Genomic DNA, 24125 nt, shown 5'->3' with positions numbered 1-24125 from the left:
CACTAAGGATGCTGCATAAGTATATGGGATTACAACATTACAAAAGTAATCATGGAATAGATGTGTATCATATATTCCTGATTATTAGTTAAAGCAAAGTATATATACAAGAGCATTGTCGAACTATTAAAATATATGTTTTTGTGAATCCTTTTCAATGAAAAAAAAGTTATGCATGACTTGGTTTTAATATTCAACTTTATTTTAAAAGTTGAAGTGAAGTTGAATATATTTTCAATTAGTTCATCTGTAAATTATATACTTTTGTTATATTTACTATGTGATCGAAAACTTTGCTATCCTTTTGCCATTCATTAAGTTGAATTTTATCTGCTTTCACAGGAGGTCAGGAAGAAGAACAAAGAAGAAACAAGCAAGAGATAGAATGGCACATGAAAGCCCCTGTAAGTTTTATAATGCACAATCCTGCTAGTTTCTAGATTTCCTAAAATTAAATCATTGTTCACCATTAGAAAAAAGAAAGAAAGAAAAAATTAGAAGAGATTCATAAATGATATAAACTTTTTTATTTCTTACAATTTATACATACAATAAACATTACTTTTTTCCATAGGATACTTTTCTTTATGAATTAAAAAGATGTAGGGTACCAGTATTTGCAGTAATGGGACAGAAACTCAATGAAGCAACAAAAAAAAAATATCTTTGTATTTTTTTACTATAATTGCTTTTCCAATGAGTTTTTTTTCTTCGTTTTTTCTAATTGAATATATTTTTTATATACAATGTTTTAAAAACAGAATGGTGATGAGGTAAAGCAGACACAATCAAACACACCCTAACTGTTGTAAACATTCAAACAATCAAAAAGAATGTATTATGTTGTATTCATTTTACACTACACAGTCATATAAACTCCCCAATATGTATCACAGTTATGGATGCATGATTTTAGTATGTATGACTGACCATGAAAAAAAAATTTCTACAATCCCTAGCTGACTAGCCAAAAACTTTCATATGGTTTCTTTTGCTAAGATTCTAAACCTGTCTTTGTATATCGTTACTTCTTAGATACTACTTTTATTCAGTGATCTTAGTCTAATGAATTTCTCTCATTAACCAGTCTTATTCAGAGTAATGAAATAATTAGTGAAATAAATTTTCTTATTTTTCCAAATTTCTGTTATTGGTTATAGTAGTTTGTGTTAAGGGGCTTTAAAAATTATAAACAAATTGTTAGTTTTGCATTATTGACAAACCATTTTTTTTATTTTTTTGCTTGACTGATCTTCCTTACTTTTGCTATGAGATCCTCCTAAGATTTTTCAAAAACACTGTAATTCAGAAAAAGCTTACCTAATTTGCACGTCATTGTACCACAAGCATGATCTATTGTTTTGCATGATTGTTTAATTTTAGATTGGAGAATTAGCTTCTATAATGGGGTCTAAAAATGTAGGCAAGCCAGTTAAAGACCCCTACACAGGTGAACTTAGAAATCATCATCTGGGTAACTCTGATGTCACATTACAGGTAAGTCAAATATCCCTTTTTTTTAAACCTGCTTTATTGGCTAAGGTTGCCAGTTTTCTTGCCAAAGCTTGGTGGTTCTCCAGCTTCTTCCACCAATACCAACTGACCGCCATGATATAGGCAAGATTACTGAAAGTGGTGTTAATTACTAACAATCAATGAAACCATCTTGTTTTAAACAACATGTAAGGTTAGCACTGCATTTCTGTTGTATAACTGTTGTGAAATACTTATGGTTATGTAAGGAGTCAGTCAGGGCTATTTGTCTGACTATGTATACCGTAAGCTAAGAAAAAATGTAAAAGTGTGATTTATTGTTACATTCTTACGATATGAACTTAAATGCAGCAAGATCTTTCCAAGTTTAATGATTCGGTAATGGTTTTGTCATTTAAAGCTTTGAAACAAGTGTTTTATAGTAATTTGAAAGTGAATTACAAGCAAATAATTATTATTGAAGTCAAGCTAAAAAAAAAATTAAAGCTGTTTTTAGAGTTAAAATGATTTAATTGGTCAAAAAATTTCCATATTTCAACAGAAAATGAACTATCAACCAAAAGCTGAAACAGAAAAGAAGAAATATCATGAAGATTTGTCACAGTTAGCAGATGAGAGAATGAGATACAGACAGTTGAACAGGCTAAAGGAAAATCAGGAGGGCATGCTGGTAAGACATTTGTATTTCAAAAAAAAACATGGAGAATTAGTTTTGGATATTTTTAAAAGCCTTAGTTAGATAAAATTTTATTTCAAAATAGTTAATATCAGTTAATCTTGAATCTATTCTACCACTTTCACTTAAATGAGGTTGGCCCTGAGTTAATGCAGAGCTCTGCATCAAATATGATTCTGACTAATCTATCCAGATATATCATCGTTGCGACATAAAACCTATTTTCATGAAACTTTTCAAATTGATAAAGATTTTAGATAATAATTTCAGTTTTTCATTGTTCAAGAATATTACCATAAAACACGAAGAATTCACAGCTTGAAAGGGAAAATAATTTGGTTAGAGAACAGGGGAGATAATTCAGTTTTATTTTAATTTGATTGTTTACTACAGTTTAAGGATGAAAACAACAATAAAGGTAAACTAATGTCACATGTAATAAATGTTGTGTGAAGTTCACATCTATAATTGTCTAAATATTTCTATTTATTGTTATCTGTACAAAACGGATGTTTGTGTGTATTTCTACAATCTTCACCTTTTGCCAAATTTTAATCAAGTTACTCTCAAATTGCATGAAACTAAAGGAAATGTAGCATCATATTGTATTTCACATTGATATAAAACTGGAGTTTAGGCTAGCTTTTATAAATAAATTCTGAAAAAGTTTTTAGCTTGCTTTTTGTTTAAAACAAAATGCTTTACAGCATTGATTCATAGATTAAAAAATGGAGTTATGTTAATTTTTGACTGTTGATATTTTTTCAGCATCAACATACGATGGACGCAATGTGGGGAAGACCGGGAGGCGGAGCTCCGAAGGGATACAATCTCCGCAAATTCAATCTGGAATCCACACTTCATCACCCAACAAAAGATGTAAGATATCACAATATCATCATATGATCATACCCATAATGCCTTTCTCTAACTCTGTGTGGCTGACATTAATGCTAGAACTTACAATTCTGTCTGTGTGTCTTATGAAGAACTTTTATGTGTAATCTTTGTTATGTTACATATTAGAATACGCAACTCTGCATGTGCTAACATATTTTTCTATGTCATCATATTGTACAATTGTTCTCTAATACCAAAGTATTTTACAAATACACTTTTTACATAGATTTATTTATGCAAATTTTTGTTTTAAAGAATATGAAAAAATATATAATCAAAACCTTGCTCGAAAAAGGTGTTTTTTCTCCTCTTATAAAGATTTTTTTGATATAGTAACATTGTTTATGTTATATTTCATGTTTTAATGAAAACACATTTCTTTCTATTAGAAAAAAAATATTTTGAAATTTCTCAAAGTTTCCCTTATATATAAATATATTGTTTTGTTTTTTAAATTTAGTCAGTGTATCAACTTTACCTCATTATATAAATCTTAAATTTTTGCAGTATTTTTTTTTTTTTTATTAAGCGATTTTTTTCTCAGATGTATTAAACTTTATTTTGTGATATGATATTTGAAAAAAAACTGTGATAATGATGAGCTGTGATATGTTTTGAGATTAAATATGTATATTTCAGTTTTCTTGTTTGTCTTTTAGTTTCAAATTGGCCAAAAAAAAATTGTTTAGTTTCTTAGGCTGAAAAATTCTTATCAATTAGCATATGAATAGCAGTTATTTGATATTGTTTTTGTTGAAATGATAAAAGTGACTCTCAGTCTCAAATGGCCTAAGAAACTAAAAAATTATTTTATGTGGCCTTATTGCTAGTTTTACATTTTGTATTCCTAATTTCTGGATTTAGTTGCATGCTGTATGATTTTAGTCTATTCTTTCAGGTTAAAATTGCATGACTCAAAAATGTTGTAGAATAATGCTATAGGTCTGTTGTCATAGAAACATATTTAACTGTTTCTTGTCCTGACATTTTCTCATATTTCCTTTGACCAGTACTTAAACAATATGGAAAAATCTTAACTATACTAGTTGTAGATCAAACTTAATGGTAGAATTCTTACACTTCCTCTAATTTAAAAAAAGCAACTTGTTCATTGCTTACATTTGAAGTTGTTAACTTTAAAAATAGATTGGTTTTTATTCAGAATAGTGATGACAAAATTCAGCAACAAAATTTTAATTTTTGAGATAAGCAATATATACACAACAGTGAAAGTCAAAATCTATGTATATTTCCCTATATACTGACAAGAAAACAGTGTCTTCATTTTACTTTTGTAGAATTGAACTAGGCTCATAGATTATAACCTAACAAACTAGATTTTCTTTTTAAGGTGTATCATTTCATAAAATAAAGAGATCTTCATGAACTCGCTAATATTATAAGTTTGTAAAATTTAATTGCTTATTCTAGCTTTCCAACAGAACACTAGATTTTTAGATAAGATTACATGTAGAAATATTCATAATATTTCCGCAGCATTTATTAGAATAGAACCCTTTAGATGCAGAAGTTAGGGAAACGCCTCTGGTTTCCTGTTGATTTGAAATACAGATCTATGGCATTTTGCTTGCATTTTGTAGTGCATTGGACTTTTTAAAGGTGAAATTAATCAAATACTTTCTTTGTTGTGAACCCCGGAAGTTTTAATAACTTGAGGACATTTAGTGTCAGACTGTCTGCCCTATCCCAAATGAAATAAGTAAACTTTTGCTAGGGTTTTGAAGAAAAAAATCTTTTTAATTGGCATATGATGAGACAACAATTACCTTCTCCCTTCTATCTCTTTAGAATATTTATTATAAATCAGACTGAAAGATAAAAGTTATTAAACATTTTTAGATTAATGATCCAACTTTAATGTATAAGAGGCTACTCTTTCTGGCAATTGCTGATAAAAATATCATCTATGTTATGTACCAATTTAGAATTTAAACTTTTGTCCTTGTAAATTAAGTTGTTTAGTCTCAGCATCCTCGTAAAAAATGCCTCAACAATTAGCACACAGAACAATTGACTTCCCATAATGCTGCATCGTTTTTGCTCTTGTCTATTCAATCCTATCCATAGGTTACCTCTAATATTATGAGACCACTTGCCATTTACCAAAAGAGTAGACTTGTGTAATATTTTTGTTTCTTTCGCATGCTGGTACTTTTTCACAATTTATACTACATGTATCAATATAATATATGCTAGGTATTACATGCACTTGTATTGCTAGGTATAAAAATTCTTATTTTTAGTTGTTGATCTACATTTCTAGTGCTTACAACTTGAAACTTCCAGTTCTGATATTTAATAAAAAAAAATTATATTTCATGCACTTAGCTTATGCTTTTAGTTCTTTCAGATAATAGTCTCTCAGAATAAACATCATAGATATTTTTCTCATGAATTGATTATTCATACTGCTGATATGTTTTTCATATTTCACACTGTGTAGATTTATTTCTCAGATTTCACACTTTAGATTTTTTTCTCAGATTTCACATCTATATATCTGATATTTCATGCTTTTCTACTGTTTCTATAGCAGACAACTGAAGAATATATAAAAAAGAAGGACTGGTCACAAGTTCCACAAGAGGTTGGTGAAGGTTACACTTGTGTATTGGTGTTTGATGTGCATGCGGTCATGCTTCTATATATCCCAAACATTCACAAACATTCCTTTCATATACTGGTTGTTACACTTAAACAACTGCCATTGCAATAAAAAAAATGGTTTCACCTTTTTTTCATTTCTAAAAATTCCAAACTAACTTTAACCAATATTTCCCCAAAATACCTGATTTACTACATGTGATATATGTTTCAAAAATATTCTGTAAATCATGGATTGTCATTTTAAAATTTTTGTTTTGCATGCTATTTTTTTTTACCGAATCTGATTTACAGAGGAATTTCTAAAACATATTTAACATGTTGACAAATACTTTCCCTTGGTTTTGTGTTGTGCCTAACTTTGGTGGTTGGTTGTTAATAATAATCAAGAATGGTATTATACATCACTTTACTGTTTGCACTGTTACCAAAGTAAATACAGGTACCAGTTATGTCAGGCAGCCAAGAAATATCACCCAAAAACCACTTGTGCAATAAACAATAATATATATATGACCCAATTATAGCATAAATCATTTGTGTAGTCAGTCCTAATTAAAATGTTACAAAGACTTTTCAAAAAATTGTTAGCTGTTGATATCAAAATAACTCAAGGGAAACATATAAGAATAAGAAGATGTGGTATGATTGCCAATGAGACAACTATGAACCAGAGACCAAATGATGTAGAAGTTTGTTTACAAGAGTTCTTCCAGAGCAGTTTTGGTTATAACAGCTAACAATTTTTTAAAATATCTTTTTTCAATCAAATTAGAATTGACTGTTGTAGACTAATTGGTAAGATAAAAAATGGATTCTGGTTTAGATTGGTGAAATCAGATTAAATAAGAGTGTACTACTGGTACTCAAATCCATTGTGACATTAATATTGTAAATCAACAAAAAGCAAAACAAACATACAAACATATAAACAAACAAACATACAAACAAACAAACAAAAACATATCAGAATTCAATATAAACAGGACAAGACAAAAAATATTCCATAGGAATTATGTATCAAAATTGAGAAAAATTAAATTGCAAAACAAATATAATGAAAACTTACTCACATACAAATAAAAAATGACACCTTTGTATGTTACAAATACCATTATACAAATGTTGATAGTAATTGAAACTAATGATCAAGATAACAATTTATTTAACAAATATCTCCATTGTATCTCTGTTTCTTGTATTTTGTTATTTAGTTCTTCAAGACTGAGGACCCTTACCTGAAATATTTAAAACACAGAATTAAAAAGCAAGAGGTAGAATCAAAACAAACAAAAAAACAAATAGATTGCTAGAACTGATGTATATTATCTCAGAGCCAGAATATTTGTCTTTGTGCCATTTGAGGGATAACTACCATATAAATGTGTATCTACTTTAGAGCGGAAAATATCAGTTCTAAAACATATTTTCTTTCAACTTTTCAGATTTATTCTTTGTTCAGTAAAAGCTGTTTAAAAAATTGATAGCTGTATTAAATAATATGTCTAACAAAAGACAAAAAATTGAGTTCTTTTAAGTTTCATTGGCCATTTTTGATTTCAAGCTTTTATCAGTTTTTAATTTTTTTTAAAATATCTGTTATTGAATTTATAAATACATTTGACAAGTTGCAAGAAAATATGTAAAGATTTCAGTATTTCTGCTGTGAAGTAAAAATTTAGTGACGAGGGGGGTTTTCAACGACCTTGACTACCCATGAAGGTCTTGCACGGTCGGCAGATTTAGTGGAAACAAGGACTTAAGTATCAGGCAAAAAATATATAAGCCCTTAGAGGAACGTTGAACAATTGATATATATTCCTAAATTACTTTTAATTTAAGTCCTGCAAATTTAAGCAATGCAACAAGATTATCGTTACAACTATTAAAATAAGTATAGTTACTAGATGGCTTCAGGTAGAAAAATACAGTATCATAAGAGATCAAAGCTAAATGAGCAAAATTATTTGGAACAAATTTTGTTGAATTTTTTCTTTGTAAATGGTATTCAAACATAAAAACAAAACGTAGAGGAAACACAAAAAGTGCAATATAGTTTGATGTACATGTTTAAAATAAAAAAACACACACAATAAACAATCTATGTATTAAAAAAAATACAAAAGAATAACATAGAATAACATAGAATAACCATTTACGGTAAATGGATCCACAAATATTAGAATACTCTAAAACTTCTTTTACCTCGGAATGGTTGTCAAGGGAGATAATTACATAAGCTAGAAAGAAAGCAGTGGTTTTATTGGACCATATATACCAACTTTAGTGTCTTTTCTGGTCTATTTACCTTCTGGGGTTACTGTTTCATTGACATCGACCCACATCTCTAAATTCAAATTAATCAATTTTTACAATGCCCATATACATTTTTTTATTTTTTTCCATAGCAAACACGTCAAATAAAATCAGTTTAATGAATGAAGCTAGTTTAGTTTATAATTACATAACATGTGCTCGAACTTTAAAGATTCTTCAGTAAAAAAATGCCTCCTGCAATGTAAGTTTGGGGTTGTTTTTAATTTGCTGCCACTTGTGAATCATATTTACTGGAGTGAGGAGGCTTTTTTTGTGAACCTCAACCACCACTAGTTGGTAACTATGTGGAAGTCTTTAGAGCTTGATATACAGATGTACAGGGAATTATTTGTAAAGCTAGACATAGGTAATATCTATTTAGAAGAAATAAAGTTGCATTTTTTTTTAAATTTTCATGGACTCATCACATTGTTTTTGTTGTTTACAATGCATAAGACAAAGAAAGAATATTATAGTGGAAACATTCTGATCTGAAACATATTTTCTAACAACTGGTCAGATGTTAAAACTTTAAATGAAAACTATTTGAAAAATTATAGTGTTGAAATCATGATTACTTATGTGAATCACTGAAACTCAAGTTGGTTTAATATTAGCTTCATTCAGTTTTGATTGCAGCTAGAAATACAAACATGTTTGACCAATAGTAAGGAATGTGTATAGTGTTGACAGGGGCGGATCCAGGGATCAATGAAAAGGGGTGCATAAATGACTTTAATGGTAAAAATACTGCCAAGCTTACTTTTAATGCTGACAATTTTTTTTTTTATCGGGGGATGCGTAGATCCTATAAACCTCATTTCATATATTTAATTGGGTTATATAGATATACACATGCATTTACAGCTAATTCAGGTGGTCTATTTTTCAGAACCAACTTAACTTGTATGCTTCTTCAGTTTCCGTTCTAATACTGTGTTTTCAGCATGACACTTTTTATATAAGTATAATTTTTGTTGAGCCTTCGACTTTTGTCGAAAAAGCGAGACATAGCGATCCTACATTCCGTCGGCGGCGGCGTCCACAAATATTCACTCTGTGGTTAAAGTTTTTGAAATTTTAATAACTTTCTTAAACTATCCTGGATTTCTACCAAACTTGGACAGAAGCTTGTTTATGATCATAAGATTATATTCAAAAGTAAATTTTGTAAAAAAAAATTCCATTTTTTCCGTATTTTACTTATAAGTGGACTTAGTTTTTCTGTCAGGAAACATTACATTCACTCTGTGGTTAAAGTTTTTGAAATTTTAATAACTTTCTTAAACTATCCTGGATTTCTACCAAACTTGGAAAGAAGCTTGTTTATGATCATAAGATAGTATCCAGAAGTAAATTTTGTAAAAAAAAAATTCCATTTTTTCCGTATTTTACTTATAAATGGACTTAGGTTTTCTGCCAGTTAACATTACATTCACTCTGTGGTTAAAGTTTTTAAAATTTTAACAACTTTCTTCAACTATCCTGGATTTGTACCACACTTGGACAGAAGCTTGTTTATGATCAAAAGCTAGTATCTAGAAGGAAATTTTGATAAAATTCTGTTCCATTTTTTCAGTATTTTACTTATAAATGGACTTAGTTTTTCTTCCAGTCAACATTACATACATTCTGCAGTTTAAGTTTTTAAAACATTTATTAGATTCATAAATTATCCTGGATTTTTACCAAACTTGGACAGAAGCTACTTACAATCAAAAGATAGTATAGAGAGGAATATTTTTATTAATTTTTTTCCTCATTTTTGTTGAGCCTGCCCTGCGATTAACACCAAAAGTAGGCGAGACACTGGGTTCCTCGGAACCCTTACGAATTTTATAACTATATAACTATCTAAAATATATAAAACACATAATTAAATGCTTGTTGAAGTGACTCTTGCTAATTCAATGGTGCTTTGATATAAGTTAATGGTTTATGGCAATAAGACACTAGAAATGACTATTAAAGAGATTTGATCAGGTACAATATTACCTCCCTTGAATGAACTCACTGTACTTCAATTATACAGCATTCACTGAATGTACTTGGGAGGGGTTGACAAAATTAAGTATAATAGTTCAATGTAGATTTCAAAAGATACTGCATCGACTTAATTTCATTGGAGATGATAAAATTGATCATACTATAGTTTTGAAATTCACTCTCTTTTAGAACAGTTGAACAAGCTGAATTACACAGAACTCAATCAAAATAGAAAATATAATTTAAAGTCTTCTGTATTTTTTATTTTCCTAGATTTAAACTTGTATGATGGAAAAAGAAATGAGAAAAGAAATATTCCTACAAAACCAAAGTATTTTGTTTTAAAACACATTTTATTTTAAATATGACTGAAATAGTAGCACCTTGGTTTGTTTCTTGAAATTTGACAAGAGTTTAAGATGCAGTTATCAAAACAATTATACCAAGGCTTCCATTTTAAATCAACATTGTCAAAATGGTAAATAAGAATTTTATTGTACCACACAAAAATCAGTTACCCGTCTGTAATAGTGTATTAAACTCACTGCATGCTTGTTGTAACACTTTGTGAACATGGTCACCATATTTTGTGTTTCAGGGTAATCCATTTAGTCAAAATGATGATAATTACAGTCCTAGATTTCAACCTAATAAGTATGTTAGAAGCACCATACAAAGCACTCATGCCAATTTATATGAATATCCAGAACATCTCAAGGTAAGGTGCATTGTGAGATTATAAGTCACATGACTTGAGCATTGGCCAATGAAAACTGCTAGTAATGTCTTTCTTATTCTTAGCTGATGACACACGAAGATATGTCAACTTTTATTCCCTGTGAACTAGACCATACACATATATTACAAATTCTATTGATTCACAGTAATGTTGGTAATGTAGCAGCCTGGCTTAAACACTATTGAAAGGTGTTTTTCAATCAATGAGCTGAAACAGATCTTCCTAAATAACTGAATAGATTTTAGTGAAACTTTTGGAGAATCCCAAGATAGATATTTTTTATAGCAAAACATTGACTTTGAAAATTTGACGTTTTTAGAGTTTCATGTGCGATACTTAGGTCTGTTTTAATGATTTTATTGGTACAGTGATATAGATTTTGATTTCTTGAATTAATTTTTTAAAAAGATGACAGTTTGAGCCCAGTTTGAATTTTACAAGTGTAAACATTTTCTGACATCAAGACAACACTATTCTATTCAATAGGACACAGCTATCAAGGAGATTGTCTAAAAGGACTTGTAATTGATTCATGAAACCACACGTAAATGCATGTAATTTTCTTTTGATGGTATAACAAGTTGTTGTGATAAGATAACTATGGAAGAATTTGTGTTGTTTAATATATTTAATAAACATAATCAATAATAAAAACTCATTTTTAATAGTCATATGACTTTAGTTCCCTTAAAAATATTGTACAGCTGTACAATTAGATTAGTACATTAACCAATACAGTGAAACCTGTCTACAGCAAACCCTGTGTAAACTGGAAATGTATACTGTAAAGTGTGAAATTTCATAAGGGGTTTGTTTTCTCTAATTATGCAATTTAAATAGAAAAGTGCAAAAATTCTTTTAGCATAAAATTCTATCGTTAAGGAAGATCAAAATATTACCTTACAAACTGGATTGGCCCGAGCAATTGTGCATTTTGATATCTACTAATATAAATCTTTCTGGAAAAAACTCTTAATGGTGTACTAAGACATACAATGGAAATTTTAAGTAATTTAATCTGTATACATTAAATAACTATCATATCTGAACCAAATTTTCAGTCTTATAGGAGTTTAATCTAGATAGGTTTTACGTATGATACAATGTTACTTTAGTATTGATAACACAATAAGTACTTCAGCATGCAACAGGTAGTATTTTGATATGATCTTTAACTATAACCTTAGGATGAAATATAGTAGAAAAAGATAAAAGTTGTACATTGTAACACCAGTAATTTGAGCAAAGAGCATAGATTTGTTGCTAGTAAATTAAGTCAAGATTTAGCAAGATTGCAAGTTTCCGTATGATATTGATTGCTTTTTAGGTCATGCACTAAATCTTTTTTTCTGTGCAACATAAATTAGTATCAGGCTACTACCAAGAGAAATAACTCTTGTAAAACTAAGTTGGTCAGTAACAGAAGCCCCATTGGTATTATATAGGGGTCTTCTGAATTTCACTGGATATTACCCTTTTAATAAATACCTATATTTTAATTATATTTTCCTGCAACCAGCCATTTTACTATTTTTCCGACAATAAAATTGAGAATGGAAACGGGGAATGTGTGAAAGAGACAAACTACCTGACCATAGAGCAGAAAACAGCCCAAGGCCACCAATGGGTCTTCAACACGGCTAGAAAATCCCGCACTTGGAGGCGGGCTTCAGCTGACCCTTAACGAAAATGTGTACTAGTTCAGTTAAATTGGATGTCACACTAAACTCCGAAACATATAAATGAACCAAAATTAAAAAAAAACATACAAGACTAACAAAGGCAAGAGGCTCCTGACTTGGGACAGGAGCAAAAATGTATATTTTGCCCATTCAAAATTATGATATACTAAAACAATTTATACAACCATTTGTATTCTTTTATTTCCAGGCTTACACTATGATTTAGGTTAGTCGATTGAATGGTAGCAATCTAAAATGTATTCCATCGTAGATTTCTTCTGTATTTCAACTTTTGCACAAGGTTTTAGGATGCAACAACATCTATGTCCTTTAAAAATTTAAAAGTGGTTGGGTTTTGCACATATTGAAGCATATTATGAATGTCTTCGGAAAAAGAAAATAATATCAGAAATGAGAAGTGATTGTGAAATTACTATTTATATATATATAGACAATAGCATGGAAATTCCAGCAATTTAAGTGATGTTAGTACCAAATATGGTGAAAATCAAGATATTCTGTTTAAACAGTATGAATTTGGGTGCACCTGTTTTTCTTTGTTTTAAATTAATATAGCAAGAATTCTGGTACGCATGTTCTTTTTGTATATTCAGAATCAATGCTTAGACTAATATATCTGTTCTTTTAGTGTTTTAAAACTTTTTCCTCCTGAAAATTGATTGAGGAGTCTCTCTTTTTCTTGCCTTCATCTGCTGTTCTATAAAGAAATGCTATAAAAAGTATATTTTAGGTATCTTGTACAAAACCAAACATTAACCTTTTTTTTTTTATTTGATTTTACAATTCAGATTTGTTAATTGTGTCTCCTGACAGAGTCCAGCTGGAGTGCAAATAGGGATCACTTCTGTTGTCATCTTTGTCCGTGTCTTAAGTTTGTTAGTCTGCAATTCCTTAAAAGCAGCATAACAGAATTCAACTATATTGCAGTTGTGTTCCTGCTATTTTGATTTTTGATCAGTCATAATTAGGGTTCCCAAACCAAAACATGGACTTTGCAATATCTGCATATAATAGTTAGTTTATCCTTTCAAATGGCTCAACAGAATTCAACCAAATTGACTCAAAAATGCTATTCTTGCACCTAAAATTTGTATTTTGATCTGTGTGATTTTTGGGGCTTCCCTTGCCATTATATGGACTTCATTATTTTCAATTACTGTGGATTCATTTATTTTCGTGGATACCAATTTTCGTGGTTTGAGAAAATATTGTATGTTCGTGGATACATGTATTTGATTTCATGGTTTTGCCAAAGTCTATATACAAGCCTATGGAAAATTTGTAATTCGTTGAACATTTAAATTCGTTGTTCAACTTTACCCACGAAATCCACGAAAATTGGTATCCCACGAATAATTATGAATCCACAGTATACTTTTTGGAGATTGCAGTCTATAGCTACATATGACTCAACCATTTTATTATTTTTCTACCTTAAGAAATCCTAATAAAATGCTCCGCAGGGCGCAGCTTGATACGACCGCAGAGGTCGAACCCTGAACAGTTGGGGGAAGTATGGACACAACATTCAAGCTTGATACAGCTTTGGATTTGGATTGTGATTAAATATTTGACACAGCATAGGTTTCTAACACAGATTGAATGTGGTCTAAGAACTTAAAAATTTTAAATTGGACATTCACCTATTATGGTCCAATATCCAAAATCTAAATACATGGTTAGATTCAGCATATCAAAGAACCCCAAGAATTCAATTTTTGATGAAATCAAACAAAGTTTAATTTTGGACCCTTTTGACCTCAATGTGGACAAAGTTAATAACGGGGCCCAAAAATCAAAAATCTAAATACATGGTTAGATTCAGCATATCAAAGAACCCCATATATTCAATTTTTGTTGAAATCAAACAAAGTTTAATTTTGGACCCCGATTTGGACCAACTTGAAAACTGGGCCCATAATCAAAAATCTAAATACATGTTTAGATTCAGCATATCAAAGAACCCTAAGAATTCAATTTTTGTTAAAATCAAACTAAGTTTAATTTTGGACCCTTTGGACCTTAATGTAGACCAATTTGAAAACGGAACCAAAAATTAAGAATCTAAATACACGGTTAGATTCGGCATATCAAAGAACCCCAATAATTCAATTTTTGATGAAATCAAACAAAGTTTAATTTTGGACCCTTTTGACCTCAATGTGGACAAAGTTGATAACGGGGCCCAAAAATCAAAAATCTAAATACATGGTTAGATTCAGCATATCAAAGAACCCCATATATTCAATTTTTGTTGAAATCAAACAAAGTTTAATTTTGGACCCCGATTTGGACCAACTTGAAAACTGGGCCCATAATCAAAAATCTAAATACATGTTTAGATTCAGCATATCAAAGAACCCTAAGAATTCAATTTTTGTTAAAATCAAACTAAGTTTAATTTTGGACCCTTTGGACCTTAATGTAGACCAATTTGAAAACGGAACCAAAATTTAAGAATCTAAATACACAGTTAGATTCGGCATATCAAAGAACCCCAATAATTCAATTTTTGATGAAATCAAACAAAGTTTAATTTTGGACCCTTTGGACCTCAATGTGGACCAATTTAAAAACGGGGCCCAAAATCCAAAAACTAAATACACGGTTAGATTCAGCATATTAAAGAACCCCATGAAATCAAGAATAAAACCCCATTGAAATTGGTCAAGAAATAAGCAATTTATAGGAAGTATCTTCTTTTGCACAATCCTGTGCTATTAAATATTTCTTGCTATTGCGCAATACTGTACAATTGACAATTTCTTGCTATTGCGCAATATTGTGCTATTGGACATTTCTTGCTATTGCGCAATACTGTGCAATTGAAGATTTCTTGCTATTGTGCAATACTGTGCAATTGAAGATTTCTTGCTATTGTGCAATACTGTGCAATTGAAAATTTCTTGCTATTGCACAATACTTATTATATAATAATTTACACATCCTGTTTGGTGTGTATCTCCTATCATATCATTATTATTTGATTTTAAATATAAATCAGAAATAACCAACTTAAAATGGAAAATTTTAAAAGAAACAAAAAAGGAAAAAAAGAAAAAAAAGGAAAAAAAAATAAATCCCCCCCCAAAATTTTTTGAACCCCCATTATGATTCATCACCCCCAAACTCAATCCCAGCCTTCCCTTTGTGGTATGGTACCTTGCAGTACAATTTCAGAGAGATCCATACACTTGAACACAAGTTATTGTCTGGAAACTAGAAAAAAATGTGTTTTTTGGCCCCTTTTTGGCCCCAAATTTCTAAACGTTTAGGGCAATTACCCCCAAACTCAAACCCAGCTTTCCCTTTGTGATATGGAACCTTGTAGTACAATTTCAGAAAGATCCATACACTTACACACAAGTTATTGTCATGAAACTAGAAAAATGCTTGTTTTTTGCCCCTTTTTTGGCCCCTAATTCCTAAAATTTGGAGGCAATTACCCCCAAAATCAATCCCAGCATTCCTTTAGTGATATGGAACCTTGTGGTACAATGTCAGAGAGATCCATACACTAACACACAAGTTATGTCTGGAAGTTACAAAAATGCTTATTTTTGGCCCCTTTTTGGCCCCTAATTCCTTTACTGTTATTACCATAACCCCCAAAATCAATCCCAACCTTCCTTTTGTGGAATTGAACCTTGTGGTAAAATTTCATAAAGATCCATTCACTTAAACTAAAGTTAGAGTGCGAAAACCAATGTGTCTTCGGACGACGCAGGACGACGCCAGATGACGACGACGACGACGACGACGACGCCGGACGACGACGACGCCAACGTCATACCAATATACGACCAAAAAATTTTTAATTTTTGCGGTCGTATAAAAATTGGTTGATGGTGGTTTATTCATTATTTGTATTATGCCAATTTTGAATAAACAATATGTAAATGAGAGAAGAACAACATATGTTGAAATTGGGCTTTCAGTAGCTGCAAGTACTCTCAGATTGGTACTCAAATGTTTTTGTCTGTCTCAGGTTAGCAGAGGGTTGATTGCTCACAAAGATGTTTAACCCAGCCACATTCTTTATGTGCCTATTCCAAGCCAGGAGCAGGTAATCTAGTGGTTGTCATTGGTTGTTGTCTGCCAATTTTGGATTTTGTTTATTTTTATGCCCCACCTAGGGCATTATGTTTTTCGGTCTGTGCGTCCGTTTGTTCGTTCGTTCGTCCTTCCGTTCATCCATCTGTCCCGCTTCAGGTTAAAGTTTTTGGTCAAGGTAGTTTATGATGAAGTTGAAGTCCAATCAACTTGAAACTTAGTACACATGTTCCCTATGATATGATCTTTCTAATTTTAATGCCAAGTTAGAGTTTTGACCCCAATTTCACGGTCCACTGAACATAAAAAATGAGTGCCAGTGGGGCATCCATGTACTATGGACACATTCTTGTTCAAGTATAATCAGGTTGTTTGTTTCTCTGTTGATTTGTTTCACATTTTGTCATCCCTGGGCCTTTAATAGCTTAACTACTATAAGGTTTGTGTTTTGCTCATTGTTTAAGGGAGTACAGTTCATATTCTTGTCCTTTAAACAACACATTCTTAGGAGACTGTACCTTGAGTTAGTATCTTGCATTGTAAAGATAGTCTCGACTAAATATTAAAATTTAGATGTTTAGTACACAAAAAGAAACAATGTGTTTTACAAAATGAAATAATATTTCTTTAATTTTTATTTCCAGGACAAAAATTATGCACTGAGTGAACCCTATGCCACTTATTAAAAAAGACTTTTGTTGTTACCATAGAAATAGAAATGATGTGATTCTCAGGAGAACAGACAGTATTGCACAATCTTTTGTCAGATGTCTTATTCATTTTACTTATAAAGTATTATATTATTGTATAGAGCATGTTCAGATTATAAGTAAATTATGCAACTTTATGGGGATCTTTATAATTGATAATTATAGTGGTCTCCATTATCTGAAAGCCTTTTGCAAAGGTCATACCTTTTCAAGGTCAATTTAATTTTCACATTTTTCTTGAATGAATACAAGGGGACAATAAACTACCTAAAATTTCAAAAAATTAAAATATGAGCGAAATATATATTACTTACGATGAGGAATATTTAAAAGACTCTTTTGATGTTTCATTCATAGATACATTGAGCTGTATCATCTACACAAAAAGGATCATTGTGGATTGCTGCATGAAAAATCATTGTTTTAAATTTGTTTGTTACATTTGAAGTTTTTTTTTTTGTCTTTGCCCGATTCGCTTCTCACTTTTCGCATCATACTTATGAGAAGCATTTTTCAAGCAACGACTTTGTGCACATAATTCTTGTTTCAATAAATTATGTTTTTATCATCTGTTTCATATACCTGTTAAAGCTCAGTTACAAAGGCATATTAGTCGTATGTTATGTAGTAAAATGTTCCTACAAGACAGAATTAAAGTCAAATTTAACTCATTTTTTTTTTCAAAAATCAAATTTTACTATCATTTAATTACCCCACCCCTACATTAGTTGATTATCACATGATTCATAAGATTTAAAAGTTTTCAATGATCATGATCGTGATCAAACCATTGTTGAATTTGTTGATGAACTTTTGTTGAAATTTTTATTGATCATGATTTATCAGATATAAGATTTGGCCCTGTACCAATGTTGAAGTTATTGATTGCAACTATGTTACAGATTGTTGAAAGGTATTTGTGGTATTTGGGTTATAATAATTGTAAATAGTATCATAATGCACTTATGTTTTGTTCAATTGTTGACCAGTCCAGTTACCCATTGTCTTTTTATATATTGTACATTTTTATCTATTTATTTAATCAAAAATCTTCAGTGTCAGCTGTGATGTCTTTCTCGTCATTATGTGATACTTATATTGTGAAATTTTATTTTTACATGTTAAATTTTTTTTTCTATATGTTTTAGACGGATATTGATTTAAAAATAAATATTTTATGTGCTTTGATACCATTTTAATCTTTATCTATGCAGTTGGTGATATTTTGTTGTGACTTTGAATTCCAGTTATTTATTTTTTTTATGTATATGAAGTATGCAATTTCAACCATATTTTAAGAAAAAAATGTTAAGTTATTTTTTTTTAATCTGCACATTCCATTGACAAATTAAAATGAATTCTTCGAGGGTGATTATGAAACAATATTTTGATAATTAATGACAGTATGCATTGATAAAATTCCAGATTTTATAACATTATCTGTTTTATAGATAAGTTCTAGTCAACTTTAATGAAATTTCCGATTTTACAACCAAAATAAATTTTCATTGTTCAAATTGATTTTATTCTAGATTTTATTACCTTGAGTACCAGTAATCAGTACCTTGACTAAAATGCAGTCTTTTGAAATGGTCCAGTAAACTTTTTTTTTATATAAATGTGATATAATGTTCTATATTCCGTCCATCATTGTTTCTACTGTTTTTGTTAGTTATAGAGATCTATGTATACCATGTTATGTGTACAATAAAAGTTCTATTTAAACCTGGTTTATTCTTAAATATTATTATGCCATTATAAAAGTTCAAGACCAGAGACTATATAAAAATTAGATGTGGTATGATTGCCACCAGAGACCATAGGATGAGGAATTAATCAACTATAGGGCAAGGTGCTGCCTTCAACAATGAACAAAACCAATCATGCATAGATGTAAATAGCCCAGCATGACAAAATACTTATTTACATCATTACATCGTTACCTGAATGTGAGGAGCAGGTTCACCAAAAGAGACCTAAGAAAGAATAACTTAAACTGTCTATAACATAATTCAAAAGGAAAAAGCATCAAATTTGATTAGGGAAGTTAAAGGCACATGTTTTGATAATTCTATGCTCTTTACACAAATAAGAACTGTGATAACTTTTTTAGGTTGTTTGTTATAAGATTTAATTTCTTATCCTGCACAATGCTTTCCAGTGACAGTCAAAATTCTGCAACCTCCTGATCTACATCCATTTCATATTCTACTAAAAAAAAAGGCAGATGACACCAGTGACAATCAAAATTAAAATCAAAGAAAAACCAACAATATCATGATAAAAAACATATAACAACAACTAAAAGTAAAAAAAACACATAGAAAACTTAAGACTGAGCAACACCAATCTGGGTGTGATCTCAGGTGCTACAGAAGGATAAACAGATCCTGCACCACATGTGGCACCCGTCATGTTGCAAAATGAGAAACTACTAAATTGTTCTCATCCTGATTATTCATGAAATATTTACCACTGGATGTTTACCAAACAAGAAGTAATATAACAAAAGGAATATCAAGTAAAAACAGATACCTTGCTTCTCAGAACAATACTGCTTTTTTTTTTTTCTCTTGAAAAATCATATGAAGTAAAAAATCTCAAACCACACTAAGTACTAATAGTGATACAAAACAATTTTTTGCTGGTACTTAAAAATCATCAAAATCTGTTTAATGCTACCTTAATATCAGTCAAACCATTAAATTAGTTTAAAAAACTGACTGCACAGAATATAATATAAGCCAAGACTTCATTTATTTACATATGTATATTTTTTGTGTATTTAATGTGCAACAAACAAAAGAGTAACAAATGAACAAACGTTACCATAGTAACATACCGGTATATAATAATAAATTGTAATCACCATCTAAAATATCAATCACACAATTCAAACCTATCATTAAAGACCATTCAAAACTTATGGTTGAAGTTTTTGGGTACATTTAAAAAAAAAAAATGCAAATTGACTGGTCATGTTTGCAACAACTGATATGCACATCTACATATTATGTCCCAATTATCTACAAAGTTTCATGAAATTCTGATGTGTGGTTTCAGAGGAGTTGGAGAACAGGACTAAAGAACAGACTGACGGACAGTTCGATAACATTATACCCTACGGAACTTTGTTCCATGGGGTATAATCATTAAAACTTACTATAAGTCAAATAATAACTTTTCTCATGAGAAGAGGCATATGTTATAGGAAAAAATCCTGAAGTGATTTGTAAAGGGACACTTTTAAAAATATGAATTTATGCAGGATAATGTTACACTATGGTTTGTTTTTTATATTAGAAATTAAGCCAAGGGAATTTATAGCTTTCCAATTTCAAACATCCATGCTGAATCATTTTTTTTTTCTCATCTAAAACTCAATCACTGCTCAATGAATTAAAATTTCAATATGATAATTAGTATGTGTTATTTTCAGGTCATACTTGTAGAAAAGTTTGAGTGTGATGTTCTGCTAAATCAAAAACAAACAAAAGTATGGCCTGTGAAGCTACATGTAAGATTAAATTTTGTGTGACCTTCTATCGAAACTAATAAAGTAAATAGAAAAAATATACATATCTAGATTTGCATGAATAGAGATACATGTTTACAGAGAGTATATGTAATAATAGCAAATAGATGCACTTAGTAAATAAGATCAATCTATCAACCTTATAAAAATATATATACAGTGATTGACACATGAAAAGAACATAAACTGTTTAAAATAAATTAAGCTACAATGATAATGATGAGGATTTTTTTTGGGGGTAGATACAATATAAATACAAAGAATTATGATATGTTTAACTAATATAAACTTTTGTTACTGGTGATGAAAACTTATTAATGAAATTAAATACAAAACCACAATTTTGGATCATTTGTTAAAAAATGAAAACAACACTTTATAAATTTCATGCATCAGAAGCACTTTTCTGGATTTACCTTCATCAGGAATGTTCAAAGCGGAATATTTGAAAACCAAAAGTGTATAAAAACAGAAAGAGTTGAAGAGCTATATGACCAAAAAAGACCTCAGAATAATAGCTAAATCCATCTAAGGTAAACTTTGCCAGAGGGAGTTGAAACCTTAGTTTCTTAATAATTTAAAGTAGTTTAAACTGTAAATAACTTTCAGCTAATATACAGCTATAATTCACATATATCAAATATTTAATTCACCAAAATAAGGAAGGACAATTCAGAAAAATCAAATGTCAAGTTTACCAAAATTAACCTCATTTTATATTCAGGGATAGATTATAAAGTGTCATAGCTTTTTAATAGTTATAATCATTCTATGAAACCCTAGAAATAAGGAAATAATGCTTATATACCCTAAACCTTTCAAAGGAAACATAAGAGACAAGACTCCATATTCTAGTGGGAGCCTCCCAAGTTTTTTTAAATTTGGAAAATACCCCTATGAGAAACTTCTCCTTAGGGGCAAGTAAAAACCATCCCTTAAGAAAATCTCTCCATTTTCTCTCTTTTACTTTACTTTTCTTTTTAGTCAATGAAGCAGTCTAGCTAGTTTCTAAAATATCTTTGTACCAATCACTTTAGAATTTCAGAGCCACATTAAATGTTTAAGTTTTGCCAAGTTCATTTGCAAGATGAACCAATGCACTAAGTAAATTGGTATGTTATAGAGTTTATCAATTTATCACTTCAGAACCTATTATTATGAGTAATATTCCAAAAGTGTAAACCAAACGTTGATTGGTTAAAAACATCCTAAACAAGAAATGATTGTAACAGGATGCTGTTACGAAGTCTCCCAAACGAAGCTCCCATAATTCGTAATTCCCAAGGTCGCCTGACATTGGGCAAAGTCCAGTGAAAATTGGTTTGGTCCAGTAAAGTTATATGCATAAGTGATGCCTGGGGACTAACCCTGTATATCATTCAAATCATCTTGGCATGACAAACCAGAATATATATGGTTTAGGGGTGGGGATCTCGACCATTTACAAGATATAAGAACTTTCTCAAATGGCAGGGGGTCGGGATGACCCCTGGGGACTAACCCTGTATATCATTCAAACCATCTTAGCATGACAAACCAGAATATATATGGTTTAGGGGTGGGGATCTTGACCACTTACAAGATATTAGAACTTTCTTAAATGGCATGGGGTGGGGGTGACCCCTGGGGACTAACCCTGTATTTCATTTCATATGCTTTATCATGACAAACCAGAATATATATGGTTTAGCGGTGGGGATCTCAACCATTTACAAGATATTAGAACTTTCTCAAATGGCAGGGGTTCGGGATGACCCCTGGGGACTAACCCTGTATATCATTCAAACCATCTTAGCATGACAAACCAGAATATATATGGTTTAGGGGTGGGGATCTTGACCACTTACAAGATATTAGAACTTTCTTAAATGGCATGGGGTGGGGGTGACCCCTGGGGACTAACCCTGTATTTCAATTTATGTGCTTTAACATGACAAACCAGAATATATATGGTTTAGGGGTGGGGATCTCGACCATTTACAAGATATTAGAACTTTCTTAAATGGCATGGGGTGGGGGTGACCCCTGGGGACTAACCCTGTATTTCATTTCATATGCTTTATCATGACAAACCAGAATATATATGGTTTAGCGGTGGGGATCTCAACCATTTACAAGATATTAGAACTTTCTCAAATGGCAGGGGTTCGGGATGACCCCTGGGGACTAACCCTGTATATCATTCAAACCATCTTAGCATGACAAACCAGAATATATATGGTTTAGGGGTGGGGATCTTGACCACTTACAAGATATTAGAACTTTCTTAAATGGCATGGGGTGGGGGTGACCCCTGGAGACTAACCCTGTATTTCAATTTATGTGCTTTAACATGACAAACCAGAATATATATGGTTTAGGGGTGGGGATCTCGACCATTTACAAGATATTAGAACTTTCTTAAATGGCATGGGGTGGGGGTGACCCCTGGGGACTAACCCTGTATTTCATTTCATATGCTTTATCATGACAAACCAGAATATATATGGTTTAGCGGTGGGGATCTCAACCATTTACAAGATATTAGAACTTTCTCAAATGGCAGGGGTTCGGGATGACCCCTGGGGACTAACCCTGTATATCATTCAAACCATCTTAGCATGACAAACCAGAATATATATGGTTTAGGGGTGGGGATCTTGACCACTTACAAGATATTAGAACTTTCTTAAATGGCATGGGGTGGGGGTGACCCCTGGGGACTAACCCTGTATTTCAATTTATGTGCTTTAACATGACAAACCAGAATATATATGGTTTAGGGGTGGGGATCTCGACCATTTACAAGATATTAGAACTTTCCCAAATGGCAGGGGGTCGGGATGACCCCTGGGGACTAACAATGAATATCATTCAAACCATCTTAGCATGACAAACCAGAATATATATGGTTTAGGGGTGGGGATCTTGACCACTTACAAGGTATTAGAACTTTCTTAAATGGCAGGGGGTCGGGATGACCCCTGGGGACTAACCCTGTATTTCATTTAATGGGTTTTATCATTTAGAACATTTTCAATAAAAAAGATTGTGTCTATCACAAACGGTTTTCAATTTATAATCATTTGAAAATTTAAAAAAATAAAATCCCATAGGGTTCTATAGTAAAACCCTCTTTTCTTTTGCCCCTCAAAGTACCCCTTTATAAACCCCATTGCACAAACAAAACCCTGATTGCACCACTAGACATGTTAGTCTAACATATTGTGAAATCCTAAGTTAATCTGACAAGCGGTTTTGGAGAACGGGTGCGGACAAGTTCAAATTTAAAAGCGGCGGAAGAGGAAGAGGAAGAGGAAGAGGAAGAAGAATAATAATAATAATAAGAACTGAGCAAAAACAATAAGTCTTCCCAAACTTCGTTTGGGAGACTTAATAAAAGAAACTC

General features: G+C 31.1%; 2 protein-coding genes across 33 annotated transcripts in view; one reads left to right on the top strand and one right to left on the bottom strand.

Annotated features, from left to right (window-relative positions):
• LOC127729918 (uncharacterized) overlaps window positions 1-18931 on the top strand; it is a 91636-nt gene extending 72705 nt beyond the window's left edge. For 28 of the 30 annotated variants that reach the window (XM_052237873.1, XM_052237867.1, XM_052237874.1 and 25 more), the window contains 7 exons: window positions 343-404; window positions 1384-1497; window positions 2036-2164; window positions 2939-3049; window positions 5625-5678; window positions 10596-10715; window positions 17137-18931. In XM_052237873.1, the coding sequence (XP_052093833.1) occupies window positions 343-404; window positions 1384-1497; window positions 2036-2164; window positions 2939-3049; window positions 5625-5678; window positions 10596-10715; window positions 17137-17178 (632 nt within the window). In that variant the 3' untranslated portion in view covers window positions 17179-18931. The remainder of the gene's footprint in view (window positions 1-342; window positions 405-1383; window positions 1498-2035; window positions 2165-2938; window positions 3050-5624; window positions 5679-10595; window positions 10716-17136) is intronic. The other 2 variants (XM_052237868.1, XM_052237876.1) reach the window with 2 other exon arrangements.
• Window positions 1-24125, bottom strand: part of LOC127729914 (INO80 complex subunit D-like) — a 325825-nt gene that overhangs the window by 86183 nt on the left and 215517 nt on the right. The window contains exon 12 of one of the 3 annotated variants that reach the window (XR_007994895.1): window positions 15919-16064. The exons of the other annotated variants lie outside the window; for them this stretch is intronic. The gene's annotated coding sequence lies outside the window, so the exon portion shown is untranslated. Of the gene's footprint in view, window positions 1-15918; window positions 16065-24125 lie in introns of those variants that run through there. 3 annotated transcript variants of the gene reach the window in all.

Source organism: Mytilus californianus, unplaced genomic scaffold (assembly GCF_021869535.1).
Source record: "Mytilus californianus isolate M0D057914Y unplaced genomic scaffold, xbMytCali1.0.p SCAF_2, whole genome shotgun sequence".
Taxonomy (NCBI): domain Eukaryota; kingdom Metazoa; phylum Mollusca; class Bivalvia; order Mytilida; family Mytilidae; genus Mytilus; species Mytilus californianus.
Note: the sequence above shows the minus strand (reverse complement) of the source record. Positions and strands in the feature narration are given on the sequence as shown.